General features: G+C 37.2%; 2 protein-coding genes across 4 annotated transcripts; both read right to left on the bottom strand.

Annotated features, from left to right (window-relative positions):
• Positions 1–73: 73 nt before the first annotated feature.
• KLHL41 (kelch like family member 41) lies at positions 74–6,714 on the bottom strand. Its single transcript, XM_058840592.1, has 6 exons — positions 5,478–6,714; positions 3,812–3,969; positions 3,617–3,724; positions 2,594–2,779; positions 1,891–2,037; positions 74–1,095 (listed from the first exon to the last, which is right to left on the bottom strand). Exons 1-6 carry the CDS (start codon positions 6,585–6,587, stop codon positions 984–986), a joined length of 1,821 nt encoding a protein of 606 aa, XP_058696575.1. The 5' UTR covers positions 6,588–6,714; the 3' UTR covers positions 74–983.
• Positions 6,715–6,863: 149 nt separating this feature from the next.
• Positions 6,864–17,569, bottom strand: BBS5 (Bardet-Biedl syndrome 5). Of its 3 annotated transcripts, XM_058840606.1 has the most exons (13): positions 17,429–17,510; positions 16,575–16,646; positions 16,184–16,266; positions 15,342–15,407; positions 14,479–14,528; positions 13,830–13,957; positions 12,824–12,959; positions 11,751–11,846; positions 11,173–11,235; positions 10,321–10,455; positions 10,137–10,220; positions 8,738–8,761; positions 6,864–8,633 (listed from the first exon to the last, which is right to left on the bottom strand). In XM_058840606.1, the coding sequence occupies exons 3-13, from the start codon at positions 16,260–16,262 to the stop codon at positions 8,532–8,534; spliced, it is 963 nt and encodes a 320-aa protein (XP_058696589.1). In that variant the 5' UTR covers positions 16,263–16,266; positions 16,575–16,646; positions 17,429–17,510; the 3' UTR covers positions 6,864–8,531. The 3 variants fall into 3 exon arrangements, with proteins under 3 accessions (XP_058696589.1, XP_058696587.1, XP_058696590.1); XM_058840604.1 differs by lacking the exon at positions 16,575–16,646 and having other exon boundaries at positions 17,429–17,569; XM_058840607.1 differs by lacking the exons at positions 11,751–11,846; positions 16,575–16,646 and having other exon boundaries at positions 17,429–17,569.
• Positions 17,570–17,685: the final 116 nt, after the last annotated feature.

Here is a 17,685-nt window from a genome sequence, read left to right as displayed (position 1 = left end):
AAGCGATCTGTGTCCTGTCAATATGATAGTGATGATGAGCTAATCACTAAAAAAAGATTCCATCAAGTGATACTTTTATAGTTTTAAAAACAAAGTTTAATTGTTACAAGTTTCAACATCAAAATGCATCAACTCTAGAGTAAATGAAAAAGTCCTCTCTGGCACAGGTACTTGCTAAAGATAGTTCTTTCAGGACTTTTTCATGAATCTTGTTATTTGCCTTACATCTCTGAGAAAAACTTCCATAAAATATTTGCTTTGGAAATAAATATAAAAGCATAAAAAAGTGGAAAATCCTTGTTATCAGAAGTTTAAACATAGTAGGTGAAACAGCAGAACTACTAATCTTGTGAACTTCTCTCTCTACCCCTCTCCTCTGTCTACTAGTATAGCTTTGGCTGAGACTGGCATTTATTAAGGCCACATAGTATTAAGCCACTTTTGTTTAAAACATTCATTTCAATTCCAAGCAAAATTATTTTTTTGAGGTCTGTGATGAGAAGATATTTCCAAGATATCACTGAAGAGTGCAGGACTTACATACATTACTAAGTGGGGAAATCTGGCCCTACAAACAGCCAGTTAGAATAAAATTAGCTACCTATTATTTGTATTTAACTTAACACTTAATTCATGCGCATTGTTTGGAGGACAAGCCACCAATACCTGGATTGCATAGAGTACAAGGAAGTCTAACTAGCATTGTTTGCAATTTCACAGAGTGGAAAATTGAGTTCTTGCCAAAATCTTAATCTAATCAACATTAATTATAACCCTTTAGAAATTTAAACACTGGCAAAAATTCAGTGGTTGCTGGTTAGCTAGGAAGTACAAGAAGTGGACAGACAAATGAACTATTTAACAGTTCCCAGTATGACTAGTATGCTGCTACAAAACTGTACAATTTGGGGACATTTTCATGCAACAAAACCAGAAGAGCCTATCAAAACTCCCTCACCATATCATATCTTCCAGCGTTTTGTTTACAGTTTTGATAACTTGAAGAGGTTTAAGCGTGTGGCCAGGCAGGAGGCTCCAGTAGCGTATCGGATCTCTTTTAGTATGCCAACCCATTCCTTCTTCTCATCATCATACCTGCATTTAAAAAAATGTTAGGAAACAGCTTTTTTTAGTTTGAGTTTGATGATTCAGCACACATACATGAAAAGGAGGACAGTCCACCTGTTGCAAAGGCTTGTAGCAACCATGTGCTGAAGGATGCCATGAAAGGCTGCTTTTGTCCCCTACTCCAGAACAGGAAGATGTTCTTGCACATAAGTTAGTCTTTTCCTGGTCCCTAAAGCTTCTTGCTGACCTGTGTCATGCTTTAAAAAAGCTTCCACCTTAAGCATCCCTTTTGAATTTCTTCAGATTCTTGCATATAAAGCTGGGGGGTTTTCCTTCCTACTGCCAACTAAAACTTCTTAATATACATTAGCAACTAAGAGTTGCAGCAGAGATATGATGTCTCATCACTGCTGCCATGATTAGCTCAAAAAAATCTAGGGGCTAGGGACTTCTGATTCTCTTGGAACAGTTATTCATTTGACCGTCAACACATCAGTACGTACAGGCCTCTGTGTATGGATGCTTTTCTGCATCACAAGGCTAAACTTGCCAAGAGATGGCAATTTACTCTTCTAAAGAAGCTAAAGATCATGACTTGGACTGGTCAAATAATTAGTAGGTGGAAGTAGTCATTAGATCCAAGTCTCATGTTTATTTGTTACATTCTGACAAACCTTTTTATCTGTCAACAAATGCTTTAAAACCTGTGCTATGGATCATTTTCAGACTTAAACAGAAAAACAGTGTTAGCCTCCAGTGTCTACAACCCTCAGTTTTAGATAAGACTTTTGACCAAGAAAGAGTGACTAAAATGAAACTTACTTCCATATGTCAGTGACTTCACTAGGTGCAAATTCTTTAGATTCAAGTTGAATCATTGCAAAGCCTCCAATAGCATACAAAGCTCCGCTTAAAGTGACTAAACTAATAGAACTTCTCTCTTGGGGAAATTCAGGCATTACCTCCCATCTAAGGATGGAAAGAAAAAATCAAGTTAAACACATAAGAAATATTGTAAACTAAATGCACTCAAATACTTCACTGGGCAACAAATTCAGGTACCAAGGCCATGGTTTAGTAAAAGGAAAAAATTCTGAGATTTATCAGCAGTAAGCTCCAGTGTCTCAGTCCCCTCAGGGACTCCTGCATCTGGTAAGTGTGACACAATTACACTGTTAAGACATCTTTTCCCAGGAACAACTTCTTACAGATTCACTGATTCTTCAGTAATATGCCTCATACAGACATATTGTTCCCCACTTATTCTCATTTTTCCCTATGGTTTCCAAAATGCGTATTTATTTCAAGTGGCACTAGCATAATAATTTGAGTGTGTGCGGGTGCAGGAAAAATGTCTAGAGACCTGCTCTGTGAACTGCTGCTGCTGTTGCTGAAAATGTGACTGTAGACCAAATGTCTCAGTGGGAGTATAGGTACCTGAACAGCTTTATGTCTCTTACCTCAGAGCTCCTAAAAGCCTAGATGATAAAACACTTGATTCAAATAGCTTGAATATTGCACTCACTTATTGGTGGTCAGGTCAAAAGCTTCAACAGATGCAGTAAGGCCTTCTTCAGTGACACCACCTGCAATGACAATCTTGCCCTTATGGATGGCTGTTCCAAACATTGAGCGAGGCACTTTCATTGGAGCCAGGTCTCTCCAGTCTCCTTTCTTGGGATTGTACACAAATAATCTATTAGTGCATTTCCTGGGGAGCAAAAAGAAAAGCAGTGATCATTTCTAATGAACTTTTGACTTGTTCCAAGTAGATCTAATTAAGGTAGACTGTATGGGTTTATCTATACTACCTTTCTTCTCTTGGAGATCCTTTCTTGTACCTAATCTGAGAATCCTTGCACTGTCTATAAAGCTCTACTTGCATCCATAGGACTAAATCAAATGTGGTTTACATTACACAGGTCAGCCATTTCATAGTACTTTTGAGGAGAAAGACAACCTTTCCCAGCATACTGTATTCAGATGAATTTGTGGAGGAATATATAGCAAAGGTTATGTAAAGGAAAGATTATGATGGTGCTTTGGCTTATATGACAAACTTTTATCTTAAATATCCCCTATAAAAACACTTAAAAATTACCACCACATGATCAGTGTGAATGGAAATTTCATTTTCCTAATGTCATACCCATTAAGGTGTAACAGGTATCACAGGTCAGAAAATTGGAAAAACTGAGACCATAATTCCAGTGCACCTAGGTATTCCTATCTGAAAGGAAAGAATGCTTTCAGTGATGGTCCTCATAGCTACGTATTGGTAATCTGTCTGCAATGTAAATAAAATTTGCCTTGGAAATAAGTATGGTTATTAAAATAGCAAATTGAATTACAATTTATATGTAATTTACCTTATCACCAAAAAATATATCCTACATACCGTAATGTGTTCCCCTCTACCAGACTGTTAGCAACCTTAATCCAGATATGCAGAAAAGGAAACCCTAATTTCTGAGTGTGAGGACATATTATCTTTTAAGGACCAAGAAGATAATGTTATTAATTGTCATAGAAAGACTTAGAAACTCACTTATCATCAGTTTTTCCACCAAGACAATATATCAATCCATTGTTTGAGATAGTTGCATGGCCATATACTTTGATGGGCAGCTTTTTGATCTCACCCCATTTCATTGCCCTGGAACAAGAAGATCACTGTTAGGTTTTTTTCAACTAACAACTGGTCATCTATATATCAGTGGGCATAATTAAATTTGAAACATACACAGGGTCATAGCACAATACTGAATCTAGTGACTCCTCAGTGCGAAGATCCTTGCCTGCTATTACATAGATCTTGTTGTCTGACTCTCCCAGCCCAAAGAGACACCTGGCTGACGGCAGTGGAGGAAGGGCAACCCACTCACCAGCAATGCTGTCCAGCTGAAAGAGCATCAGAATAGGTAGGGTTAGGAAAGGCAAAGGGTAAAAATCCATACAATTAATATTGTTCCACAGAACTTATCTATTGGCACTTAGTGTCTCTCAACAGCAATTCTGCTTGCCTGAACAACCTGCCCTTCCCTAGTTTAGTTTCATTAGTTTCCTAATGAATGATGTCTTCCACCCACCCATGCTTCATTGTGCTGAGATCTAGCAGAGTCAATGCCATACAACTCTATTTGTGTGAACATGATTTCAGGAAATGGATGTTGACATATAAAGCAGAATTTTGAAAACTTCATCTATTTTTAGTATCAGTCTTGAGGTTTAGTCTCTCAGAGGCCCCTTTCTAGTAGCCTGAGATTTATTCAGCTCTGGACTAAATACACATTACTACACCAATGTGCTATTTCTATGGGAAGAATATTTCTGTAACAAGTTTTTCACTTCAGTGATTAGTGTTTTATACCTACATAAGGAAATGAAACAGCATTAGTCCCTCCCCTAAGACTTCCCTCTCATCAATTTAACAAATGTCTGAAACCAAGTCTTTTATTGTGTGTGAAATGAGTGAGCCATACTCCTATAAACTCCTATATTTGCACTTTTTAATATCTGAAGGCTTCAAAATTCTATCACTGCTTATTACTATGCTTTATTTCATATTGAAACCAGACTTTACTCTTTTGGGCCAGTGTGCCTAAAGAGAGGTTGTGGCCATATTGCATAATTCACCACAAAATAGTTTAAATATATACCAAAGCATGTAGCTAAAAACACAACAGACTTAGTTTATGGTTATAAGCACGACAAACCACATTTTTTCTAATTTTCCTGAAATATATTGTGGAGTTACAGTTAGTACTAATCAGCCTTATATCATACAGATTTACAAAGCTACGATTACACTCAGTTTAAACATGGTATTTAGTGTACTGACACACTTTGCTGAGAAAAAAAAAAAAACCCTTCTGCCTCTAAATTACATATTTATATGGCACTTAGGCTTTCAAGTGTAGATATGACAAAAAGGACTTCTGCAGTCTTAGTAACAGAAATTGCACTTAAAATACACAGATTACTGCTGTCATGAAAGTATTTCAGATGCAAAAAAGAAAGACGTCTCATCAGATCGAAACCAGCTAAAGCACTCCAACCTTCATCAAAGTTAACAAAAATACACAAAAAGTATTTTACAAAAATATTATTAGACCTAAATTGAGACACCTGTACCATGAAAAATCTGGGCCTTCATGAAAGCCAGTGCCTAGATAGAATATACTAATCTTTTTAATACTTTTTGAGATCGCACCAGGGGTTAATCCCGAAAAAGAAGATGCAAGTCCCTCAGTTTCATCTCTGTCTCTGAGACAAAAATAACTCTCTCTAGATACTTCTCTCCATCACCATACAAAGAGACTAGACAACCCACTTGCAGAGACTCAGAACACTTCAGTAACTCTTATAAGCACCTATTATTGTTATACCAACAATTATAAAGATTGTACCTGGAAGAAGTATGACTGGAAAGGCTGATCCTTGTTCTCCTCTTCCACATAGAGTCCTCCAACAATATAGACCTGATTTTGTTTGGTGACTATACTGGAATGATTTCTGGGAATCTGTTCTGCGAGGGCTGCTAGGTAGCATTCATTTTCAAGAGGATCATAGGCTACTGCAGCAGTGTCATTAACCAGAAGAATCAGGTCTTTGACGAACATGCCATGCCTGGGAAGGTCATTTAGGTAGCCAGGCAGTAAATCTTCATCTCCTACATCACCATTCACCTCCCCTTTGGATGACTTTTCTGTGCTTTTGCTAGAGTCTGGCAGTTTTCCAGCAAAAGCATCCTTAATAATCTTTACTTTTTTCTGGAGGTCTGAGTTGCTTTTAATTATATCATCCTTCTCAACCTGTTCTTTGAAATATTTTTCTGGCATTAGACGAAAACGTATGCAGTCAAAAATTTCCCCCAGGCTCTTTACTCTGTTCTCCTTGTCTGTTCGGACCCATCTCATTACTGCTTCAAATACCAGTTCTTCCTTCTCTACGTTTAAACTGTCAGGTGAAATAACTGAGATAAGTTCATGCGGGGCAAGCTGCATGAAGTCCTCTTCTTGGCAGATCTGCACAAAATGATCTGAAACAAAATCACGGGCAGAAAATGCAAGTCTTGGGCAATCAAGTAGAACACCTAACCGAAGGATGGCCAGACAGTTACCAACAGCAAGCCTCTTCTGAAGATAGGAGACGCACACAGTGAATACAGAAGGGATCTGAAAGCGGCTGGCCAAAGCAAAAATATCTTGCACATTAGAATCATTGAGATCAATACTTGCTGAATAAAGGTATTTGATAATCATATCCAGGATGTTGGGGTCAACGTTATCTAGAACTACCTCCTTCTTTTTCTCTTCATTTTGCTCAGATAAGAAATACTCACGAAAATAAGGGCTACATGCCGACAGAATCAATCTGTGGCAAGGCAGGCTTCTGTCACCAGCTTTTAGAGAGCAATCTACAAACTTTTTCTCTTCAAGGAGTTCCTTGAGGCCATCCTGAAGGAGGGTGGATTGGTAAAGTCTGAGCTCTTCAGTGAGTTCCCTTTGGGAATCCATTTCGCAAACACTTGGGAAAGGGGAGGGAGGAGAAAGCTTTAGCTGTTGTCTGCCCAAAGGTTTGTCTGTAAAAAAGGCAGACCAATGTGCTTTTTGCCCTGCTTGAAGCCTCTGCAACTTAATCTGACTTGCTAAATATAGGTACATACTCTTACAGGTTGGAATTTGGGATGGACAGTTTGGAAAAACAGAGTTGCTCTTGCAGCTGTCAAAGACTGAAAGAAGCAACTGTTGCTCTTAGTCACTATGGTCAGGTTTTGCCATCATTCTCCACATTGAATCAGTAAGATTATGTGCAATGTAATAAATTATTTGACATGAGTAAGGATAGCAGAATCTGACCTCAGTGAGACAGCTATGAGCAAGATTGCACAGATACATGTTACTAAATATTCTGAAATAATAATTCTGAAAGACCTCAAAATTTTGGGCTGCTTCTTAATATCCATTTGGTTTTAAACCAAGCACTACTGTTTAGACATAAAATATATGTTATTTCAGGTAAAGTTTTGCTTTCCAAAATAATTCAAATTGAAGTCTCCACCCATATGGTAAAATGTTCTTTAAATGTAATTGAAACAGGATCAAAACACAACTACTTGAATGCAAAATTTACAACAATATATAATATTATCAAAGTTTATTGAAGTAATGACTGCTTTTCAATATAGGCAGTATTTCATTAAAATACATACTTTGAAAGATTTTCTACAAACACCAGTATTACATTCACACCACAGTTACTTTAACAGTCAGCTGCTGAAAGAACAGCTGAGGAGATCTCATTTGACTTTTTTCCATTTATAGAAAACAGCACAGAGGTTTTATCTCACTAGAAAACGTAACAGCTGTGTCTTCCTTTAAACAATAAATGACTCATTTCTATATAACACATAACATCATAAAAGGTCTAATGACTCACACACAGAAGCTATCTGCATGTGCCCTGTTTTCTAGATCATTGCTTTAAAAAGCGCTCTAGCAAAAACAAACAAACAACTCTATGAGGATAAATGGATTAAAATTAAATACTTGGAATAGTATGTGCTGAACATTTAGCAAAATTATGAGATATGAAAGCTATTTTTTGGATCAGAATTGCTTTTTCTTAAAGCTATCAATAACACAGCCAATATGCATACATACAAAATGTTCTATGTGATGGTATTTCAGTGTTGCAAATCATTAAAGAAGTTATGGAAATTTAATTAAAACACAATCATTATGGGAAAGTACATCACTCTATATAAATACATGAATACTAGAAACTGAGCATTAAACTGCATACCTCACACTGCCCTGTGTCAGACAGTAGTCTCCATGTGCAGAAAAAGAGGAGGCTTACTTTTCTGACATAGTGCTGTGTAAAATGGCAAGCAGTGTCTGGTCCTGGCAGCCAAAGGGCAATACAAAAACACAGAAGCCATGGAGTTATAAAAAAATTGGTGGCTACCTGCCATAAAATGGTGTCTGAAACACTATGGCCGAATTTGTGTTGTCAAGGGAGGGAGAAAAAGTGCAATGCTGAAAGCGGCGGAGGTTACAAGTGTGTCAAATGGCACTGCCATGCCCGTTGTGCGGAGGGACTCCCAGGTGCTCCCAGTGGCAGAGGGAGTTCACAGGTCCCGACAGCCCCGACCGAAGGGGCCTGCAGGGGGCAGCGCTTCCCGCAGCAGCTGCGCCCCGCCCCGGCTGCCTCAGAGAGCTCTGCTCCCACTGCTTACACAGACAACACAAGGAACGCAAAGCTCTTACGTGTACAAGGTTTTTGAATAATCCTTCTTTTATGATATAGCCTGAGGACTTATTATATAATATTTGCCTGCTCTTTAGCTTAGGCATGTTCTTTCTCTGCTACTACGATATTTTTAAATTATCTTCTACAGATACAGCAAGAACTGAGAGTTTCACCCTGCTTAGGAAACAAACTGGTGCCAATCTAAATCAGGTCATTACTTCCCAGAGTCCTTGGAGTGTGAATCCATCCTTTAGCTTCTCTATTGCGAGTCCCAGTTCTTCTGAAAAAACAGGCTCCCGATCATGTTGCTTTTTGAATACATGACATATGAAATAAAGCAAAAGGTGCTTTTAAATTTCATAATCCCATTTTATCAACATTAATTTGATAGTATGAAAAAGTATATCCTTACCTTGTTTTCATCAGCAAAATAAGCCTGCAAAGGAAGACAAAAAGGAACCTTTGAAAAAGAAGTCTTAAAAATCACATCTGCTAATAATTCCTTGGGGTCAAAACTGTATAGGGTAGATCTTCCACAATAATCCAGTCTATACGGGTTTTACTTCTATGTTAAAATAATTTACGGAAGTGTTATAACAAGAGTTTCTATTTTGGATTATAGATTAGATACCACTGGATTATTTTTCATTAAATACCAGTCTTTGAATTTTCCATCATAATAAAGATTTTTTAAATGGCAACATTTTTGTATTACATTTGTTACACTGACAAACCGTTATATGGGAATGTTGATATGAAGACAACTAAAAGCATCCTGGTATTTTTTTGTCTCATGTGCAGCAGCTTTTACTATTCAAGATCAAGAATTAGCTTAAAATGTATAGTATCAAAATTCAGTTGACATCATAGTCAATCTAAGAACAGAACAGAGAGTAACAGAACAACTCAACAGAGATGTAGGAAAGAGATACTATTTTGTGTGGGTGGAAATTAAGGCTAAAACTTAGGGATATCAGATCTCTGAAAATATGAAAATATCCACATTCTAGAAATCTCTGGACCAGAAGGTTCTAGATATTATTTACCAAAAAGATCCCAGTCTTTCTTTAGCTGCCCCTGTGGACTGGTGAGGGGCAGCAAAGAAAGTGCTTTCCTGCAGTGTCAAGTCTTGTGGAATATTGGTATGTAGCTGCTCCTTGGGTCATGGGCAATCTGTGTCTCCTACAGCAACAGCCTTCTAACCATTTTCAACTTCCAGTTTTTGTTTGAGAATGTACAAAGCACAATTATTTAATTCAAGTGACGAAGGCAGCAACAGAGCAAACAGATCTCTATTTAAGGAAAAGGTATGTCTTCAAATGTGCTGAAGACTGAATAAAAATGTGCAAAAATGAAAAGAAAGAAACCAAAAAGCTAGGAAAGAAAGAAAGGAAAAACAAGAGCTTTTATCTGTGTTAGTAAAAGCCTGCAAAATTAAAAGGAGTGGAAATAACACTCGTGCTAGGCCTGATAATTTACCAAATTTCAGAGATTGGTGAGAAAACATGTCAATGGTCAATTCATCTAGGCTAACATTTGAAAACATGTGCCATCTACCCTTGCAGTCAATCATTTTAAATATCTACTACTACTTATTTTGAATATTAGTTTGTTCTTAAATTAAAAATTCATACATGGAATAAATTCCTGTAATAATCAGGATGTTTAATAAAAGGCATGTACATGTGTTTTAAATATAGAAAGTACAGTTGCAGCTTATCTTAATAGAGGATTACAGCTGTACATTGCTTTAATCTGAATAACCAAACAAGCATGATTCTATTTTTCTGGTTTTTTGTGGAGCCACTTACCACAAAAGCATCTGTATGTTCATCAGCTTCTATTTCCACATCATCTGGAACCTGCTCCACTGTTAGGTCTTCAAGGGGTTGAGGCTGCAAATTATAACACAATATTAATTAAATTCACATATCTATTATGTTTAATATATTATTGCTAACACAATATTTAATTTAAAATAAATAAATGGAGTACCTTTTCTTCCATTTCATAATCCACTCCAAATATAGGATTAGCTGAATAAACTTTGTGAAGTGAATTAATCTCTTTCACTGCCTCCTGTAATTTCTCTACAGGGTCTATTTTAAAACCAAGTACATATCCTCCACTCTATATAATAGAAAAAAAAGACAACATCTGTTTATTAGTCCTATTTTTTAAACAATTTTTTCTCCTTGATAGATATTTCCAGTTTAATGACAGCAATTTTCAGCTTGCTGAGAAAACTTGAATTATGGGTGAAATTAAAAAAATGACAATGCTTCTCTGTGAGGTAGATCAACTTTTAACTGTTAGCCCATTCTATAAAAGAGGAACAAAATCCTTATACAGAAAACCACCAGCAAACAAGGATGGGACAAATTCAGAAGTGATATTAATGATTTATTCCCATCCACTCAGCAGATGTTGAGTTTGATAGGTCTTGATGTTATTAAAGGAGCTTTCAGATACACAGAAATAATGAAAATATTTAAAGCTGTGGTCTTAATTAAGTACAGAATTAATTAGATCACCAAGATAATCTGTCAGAATACAGCGTATTTGACAGTTACAAGCTAGTCATGCTGGCCTACTGTTGCTTTGCTTAGAGAAACTGTAACTCCCAATAGCCATACCGACCATAAAATACACTTCAAGCAGTGCAAAGAGAACTTTAAGTTTTCAAAAGGCCACATAGAAGGAATGCTCTTATGTAACTTAAAAGTAGACCCATGACATTTCAGAATTAGAGAAATATTGTATATAAAAATATTGCATATAGAGAAATAGTGTATATATGTATATTAAAAATGTAGTCAATAGAAAAAGGCTATTTAAGCTTCTTACCTGCTGAGAACTCTCTATCACAAGTGCCAAGCCGAACTTTGAGTCTCTCATTTTTATTGAACGCTAATGGTAAAGAGGTATAACACTGTTTAAAATTTTGTAATTACTGGATAAAAATCTCATTGTTTCAGTTTGTTTTTTCACATGGTAACAATTACAATTACTGGCTCTGGAAGCTTGGCTACCAGCATTCCCTCCCATTTACCATTACAAATCTGAACCCCTTAAAACCTCAGGGAGAAGTGTCTTATTAGAAGTGGTAACAGTGGTAACAGTAAATTTCTGAACATCAGGTTCACAGATCATTAATCCCAGTGTATGTAGGTGGCATGAAGCATCAGAATAAATACTAAAAAAAAAAATTGAAATACAAGCCATTTTCAACACCTGTACCTGCCCAGAAAATCCCCCAACTAATCTGGACAGAAAAGGAAATATACCCTGTGGTTGATGCTGGCCAGACTAAATTCCTCTCCGAATGAGGGTTCTGAAATAAAATATTGGTAAACTGGGAGTTTTAACCAAAGACTTATGCATATGCTGTTTCATTTTCAAAATAGTTGTTGTAAGATACTTACAATTTGTAGATATGGTATGCTGACATTAAAGCTGTCGTTCATATTTGCATGCCAAACTATTCTCACATTAGTAATAAAAAATGTTCCCAAATTCCCCTATTAAAGAAAAGCTATGTCAGAATTGCTTTAAGTACAGAGCTTTTTTTCCCAAACATGATGATTACTGCTATCCATTTACATAATAAGCAAGGTACAGCTGCATAATTTATTCACTAAAAGCCTGTTGAAATGTTTCTATTGATTGCAAGGAAGTAGGATCCAATCTTTAAAGGCTACCAGAACCTCAGCAATGAAAATACTGGGAGTACCTACTACTGCAGCAAAGCTGGATCAAGTCACAGCCCAGCCAACCTCAAGGGAATACATGAAGCATCTGAGAGCGTTATTAACTGTACAGATCTGGAATTGGCATAAAGCGTAAGTGTAATGGCATGTGGGTTAAACTTAGGTAATTGAGGAGATGTGTGCCAAGGAAATGTAGAGGAAAGAACTTTTTAGCTTGTCAGAATGGATCATATTTCTATTCTGGACTAAAACTGCACAGACAGAAATATCAGCTCCTGTTTTGTTTCACTGCTCCGGGAAATGCTTGCAACTAATGCTCTATAAAATAATGTGTTTTCTATTTTTATCTTAAAGTTTTATTTTTTTTTAAAGACACAGAATCCTTTCCAATAATTTAAATTTTCGTTAATAAAAAGACAATATAATCTTAATACTGTTTAGTCAAAGCTGCATGTAAACACACAAATATTCAGCAAAGCACTTCAGAAACATGATTTTCTTTCAGTATCATACAGAGCTTTAGACTCATAAATATATCTTTTTAACAGAAATTGTATATCTAGTTCCTTGCATATTACCCAGATCATGTAGACTTAAGGTTGTCAAAAGGAGATTTTGTTGTAGTGAGTAGCAAATATATGGGATCAGTTTCTCCCCATGCATCAGCTGATGAACAGTATTAAGGGTAATTCCTTGGAGGTTACAAAACTATAGGAATACAATTGCTAGATGAAAGCTAAAACATTTTAACTTTTCTGTAGTCGATGTATTCTGATTCTTTACTATACCTGGTCACTTGATAAATTCCAAACTCCATTGACTTTATCATATATTTGTTCTTGTGGTAACAATCTCAGTTGCTTGTTTTGAATCAATGCACTTCTCAGCTTCAGATCACGATACATTTTGGAAGTTTCATAAGCTCTGCAAAAAATATAAAATACTTATTAGTTCATATGTAATTCAGTTTTTCTACTATTTTTACTTTTTGCCTTAGTACAAATATGAAATGTATATTTTCAGCTTTTCTTAACACCACATTGCACAGAATGAGTACTATTAAAACTTTTTCAACATAATTAAGTATATTCCAGCTTTCCTTAATGAAATTATCTTTAAACTTAAAACAGTTTTAATGACTTTTTGATCTACTGTATTGTTCATGTCTATACTATTTTTCCTTTTCCTTAAGACAGTCATCACCCAACCTCTATTGAAAAGCATAAGTTCTCTAGATCCCATGCTATACATAGCATGGACATTAACAATCCTTTATTTTTCAGTGCCAGTTAAATCAAAAGCACAATCCAATATAAATGTCAGTATTCTGTAGCTCTTAAACAGACACCCATGGTAATGTATTATGAACACTTTCATTCAGATGACTTGTCTTTAGGTGGGAAGCACACAGTGTTTTGTAGTCAAAGAGTTCTGACCAGGATTTAATTCTTCATTTCCTTTACATGGTCTGAAAATATCGTAAATTATTGCAGACAGAAACTGTAGCTAGAAAATACAAACTGAAATTAACTCCTTTATACTCTTATTTGTTCAGTTAGTTTATACACGAGGTGTATAAATTGTGATCAATAACTAGAATAAATACACATTAATTTTCACTATGTGCAGTTATCTACTAAAACTTGTGATCATTCTTCCCCTTCCTTCCAGAGATTGTTCTCTTTTGGGTAAGTTTTCTGAATCTTGAATATGGACAATCATATACTGTGTCTATCAGCAGTTGTAATCCCCTGTATTTGAATCCTTGATCAAACACTATTTTAAGTACACTACCTGTGCACAGCAATAACTGAAGTGAAAAGTCTGGGACTTCCAGGAACAACATTGGTAAAAATGAACTCAAACCGAGTATTGTTACATTTAGTCAATATATACAGAGCTTCTGTCTGCCCTCGTAATTTCTGTAAGGGAAAAATGAAATTTTATATTTGGGCAATATAGTAGCTTGATTGTACAAATAATAAATAATCTTCAGATATTGTCTAAGTTATTGTTTTAAATAGTGTATATGGAAATGTAATCTTGATTCTACCACTAATCTGCTGCTTTCTTCAACTGAATTTATTTTTCTTTTTGACCAACTAGCAGTTCCATCAACAGTAAAACTAATGCAGCCTGTCTGCCCTAAATTTGCAATATCATGACTGAAACAATATTTTTGATTTTGTTATTATATGGTTGTCCAGGAAATATACATCATCTTCCTGCTAGCTCTTTGTGGCAAGTCAAACAAATAGCTTCACAGTTGCATGCAGTTCAATTCAGGCTACGTATTTGAGAGGTCTCCACTTCTGAAACAAAACTTTCGTCACTATTCTATTACTGTTCTTGCAACTAAACTTTCAGATTATTGTTGATATAGTGCAAAAAGTATAATTACAGCTTCTTTTTATTATTTTTAGAAGTATTTTTTGGAACTTACTGAGTTGGCAGTTCTTGTAGTTATATTTATAACACAGTTGTAACCGACAGCTTAAAAGTCAAGGGAGAAAAAAACATTGTTTTGAGAACAAGAAAATAACAGTCAAAATTACAAAGTATATTACTGAAGTTTGTAGCACAGCTTTAGCTGCTATTTATGAGAATTACACTTTGTGATTAATGCTCTGGGTCCTCATCACAAACCTGAAGACTAACTTAAGTTGGAAAGGATCTTGGGAGGTTCTTTGGTCAAGTGCTGCTCTGAAACCAGGACCAACTCTGGCTGCTTAGTGTACAGTCCAATCCAATAAATATTTCCACAGAAGGGGACTCCACACTGAGCACTGGAAATAATTTGCGTAAAAAGTGCCTGCATCCTGCCCTGTTTCAGCACATTAAATTAAATATGGGCAAACCTCTAGCTTCTCATACAGTTTTAACTCATACTGTTAAAATGAGAAACTTAGAGTTTACAATACTAAAACTGGAAAGGCAGGTACTTGTGGGGAATAAAGAGAAATGCAGAATGTGAATAAATAGGTGGGAACAAGAGCTACAAGTAAAGCAATGTATGATGAAGCTCAAATTTTTGTTTCTAAAAAAAACAAATTAATCCCACATCCGCCAAATAAAAAATATGCCTGAAGAGCTCTTCAACTTCTTTTCTGAGAAATTAACATTGAATATTGAATATTACTATTTTGCTATGAATTATCAGTTCCTATATTATAAAGAGTTTCATTAGTAAAAATTTATTTCAGACTTTACAGAGCAACACAGCTATACTTCAGTATTCTGTACTGGAATCAATACTTTGTGAATGAATAGCATGCCACCACAAAGAAAATGAAAAGTAATACTTACAGAGATTGACTCTGGGCAATGACAGTGAGCGCCAAATGATCCGTAAATTTGTCACAAGCAGTTTGCCTAGAGATAAAGACAGTAGCTATTTTTAATCTAAATAAATTCCATTAAATGAAATATTCTGATACAACAGAATATTTCTTCCCCTTGACAGGAAAAAGAAGAAAAGCACAGGACACCCCACCAGAAAAATCACTAAACACTTAATGCTTAAAATGCTAGCAGAGAAAATCCAACAAGGAACAAATGAAGCAACCTCTAATATACACCAGCACTCCTCAAAATCAAACCAAGAACTGTTACTGATTTTAATCCAGATGCTTACAGTAAAAATGCAGACACAATCAGTGCAGAACTGCTCTGGGGAGGAGAAGTGGAAGGCGGTGAGTTAACTATCACAGCAGTATTCATGAATAACCTCACCCCTTTGCCATATGCAAATTTACTCCATTCTGTACCCTGTAGAGCAGCACATCCAACCCCCTGCAGGGTCATCTCAGCATGTCGGCAGCTTCAGCCCCTGCCCACTACATATTCCTTACTGATTCAGTTAAAAATAGGGTGGGGCAAACTGAGCACTAACGAGGATTACAGCAGAACAGCATCACACTGTTTATAAATGGATTATTCCTACAAGGCCTTCAATTCTAAACAAATTCTGAGACAAGAATCACCTTCCTACAACTTTAAGAAAACACTCAGAAGCAGATCTGTGAAACAGGCAGGATCTCTTCTGTATAACAGAGCACTGATACAGAGTTCAATGTCAAACTTGGTTTTCATGAACCTACACAGGTTAAATAGCAGAAAGTTTACAATTTCCCTGAGTATGCAATTACCTCTGTCTCCATTGTTTCCTTTGGTATCTTCAACAGACTCTAAGCAGTCTATAAGGACCTCTCCAGGTCTCATTTTCATTTGTCTAGAAAAAGGAAAAATAATTTGATTTCTCTTTCAAAAGTAACACCATTTTTATTTCCCTACTTCACTTTCCTGCTTTCTGCTCAGTACATCATGCACTGAAAAATCCACACATACATACAAATAAACTTTACATACCTAAAATTATCACTGCATCTCACACATGAAAAATATTAATCTTTATTATTAAATTATAACATTAAATAAATAAATAATTATGTAGCAAGTGTGACCATGAAAACTATATGCCAAAATAAGGACAAAGTATGTGGAAATTGGAGGAAAAAGCAAAAAAAAACCCAAACTCACTTGCATTCACATAATTTTTAGGGGACAGAGTTTATTGCCTCTTGATGTACTTTCAGGTCATAAGGAGTGGAGCTAGGCTCAGGAAAGAAGAGATTCCAGAAAAAAAAAATCAGATGTATAAAGACATGTGAAATGCTCTACTAAATTTTCCACAAAGGGTGTGGCTTGTTTTTTTGTTTGGTGTAGTTTTTTTGGTGAGGTCTTCTATTTATTTGTTTATATTATTATTTTGCTTTATTTAACCACTTAATTACATAACAAGAAATGCAGTGCTAATTTTTGCTGTATTTTAATCGTATTGTCAAAAGCGGACAAAACTCTGCATGTATGGCATGACAGAAACAAAATGTATTATTAAGACACGAATTTCGTGAAATACCGCACAACCATTGCCCCGTTCCTTGAGAAGGATAACAGCACCACGGCAGGGGCGCCACGTCCCGGTAACCGTGAGTGCCACCGTCCCCGCAGCCACACGCCTTCAGTTTGGTTGTACTTCTCAGTGCTAGAAAAACTCAGGTGGGAAAAGTATATACCCTTCCCTCAGTCCTCCAGTGTCCAACCTTTTGCTTTGCTTTGTTTCGTTTTTATAGACTGAGAACCGTGAGTGGACCCCACTGAGCAAGCACTACCCGCCCTGTCCCGCCCCGCTCCCGCAGCCGAAGGCGCTCCTCCGCCGCCGCCACAGCGGGGCGCTCCCGGCACACGCTGGGGCGCTCCTGCCACGCACCGCGCCAATAACGGCGGTCGGCCTCAGCCCGCGGAGGCAGCGCACAGCCAGCCGCATATCGGCGCCGGGCGGGCCCGAGAGCGGCGCTGTGAGGGCAGGGCCGGCTCGGGACACGGACACTCACTGCGGGGAGATGTCGAAGCGGACATCCCTGTCCTCCCACAGCACGTCCAGTACCCCGCTCATGGCCGCCACCAGCCCCGACGAGTCCGCGCGCCGCCCTGGCAACGGGGTTGGGGGGGGGAAGGAGGGCCGTGTCTCGCGCTCCCGCGGCGGCCGGGATTGGCTGCGGCGCAGCGCGCGGGGAGCGCGCGCGCACTCGCGCCCGCCCTGGCTCCTCCCCCCGGCTCGGCTGAGGCGCTGAAACCTAAAACGTGAGAA

This window comes from Poecile atricapillus, chromosome 5 (genome assembly GCF_030490865.1).
Source record: "Poecile atricapillus isolate bPoeAtr1 chromosome 5, bPoeAtr1.hap1, whole genome shotgun sequence".
In the NCBI taxonomy this organism is placed as follows: Eukaryota; Metazoa; Chordata; class Aves; order Passeriformes; family Paridae; genus Poecile; species Poecile atricapillus.
The sequence above is the reverse complement of the archived record's forward strand: the minus strand, read 5'-3'. Positions and strand labels throughout refer to the sequence as shown.

What these genes read in the sequence shown, in the direction of transcription:
- KLHL41 (XM_058840592.1), bottom strand. Translation starts at nt 6,587, where the DNA reads ATGGATTCCCAAAGGGAACTCACTGAAGAGCTCAGACTTTACCAATCC. An exon ending in TCCAGTCATACTTCTTCCAG is followed by an intron (nt 3,970 to 5,477) that starts GTACAATCTTTA and finishes ATGCTCTTTCAG; the next exon opens with CTGGACAGCATTGCTGGTGA. An exon ending in GAAGTCACTGACATATGGAA is followed by an intron (nt 1,096 to 1,890) that starts GTAAGTTTCATT and finishes TTTTAAATGCAG; the next exon opens with GTATGATGATGAGAAGAAGG.
- BBS5 (XM_058840604.1), bottom strand. Translation starts at nt 17,490, where the DNA reads ATGAGCGGGGTACTGGACGTGCTGTGGGAGGACAGGGATGTCCGCTTC. An exon ending in AGGAAACAATGGAGACAGAG is followed by an intron (nt 15,408 to 16,183) that starts GTAATTGCATAC and finishes CTTTATCTCTAG; the next exon opens with GCAAACTGCTTGTGACAAAT. An exon ending in GGAATTTATCAAGTGACCAG is followed by an intron (nt 11,847 to 12,823) that starts GTATAGTAAAGA and finishes TTTCTTTAATAG; the next exon opens with GGGAATTTGGGAACATTTTT.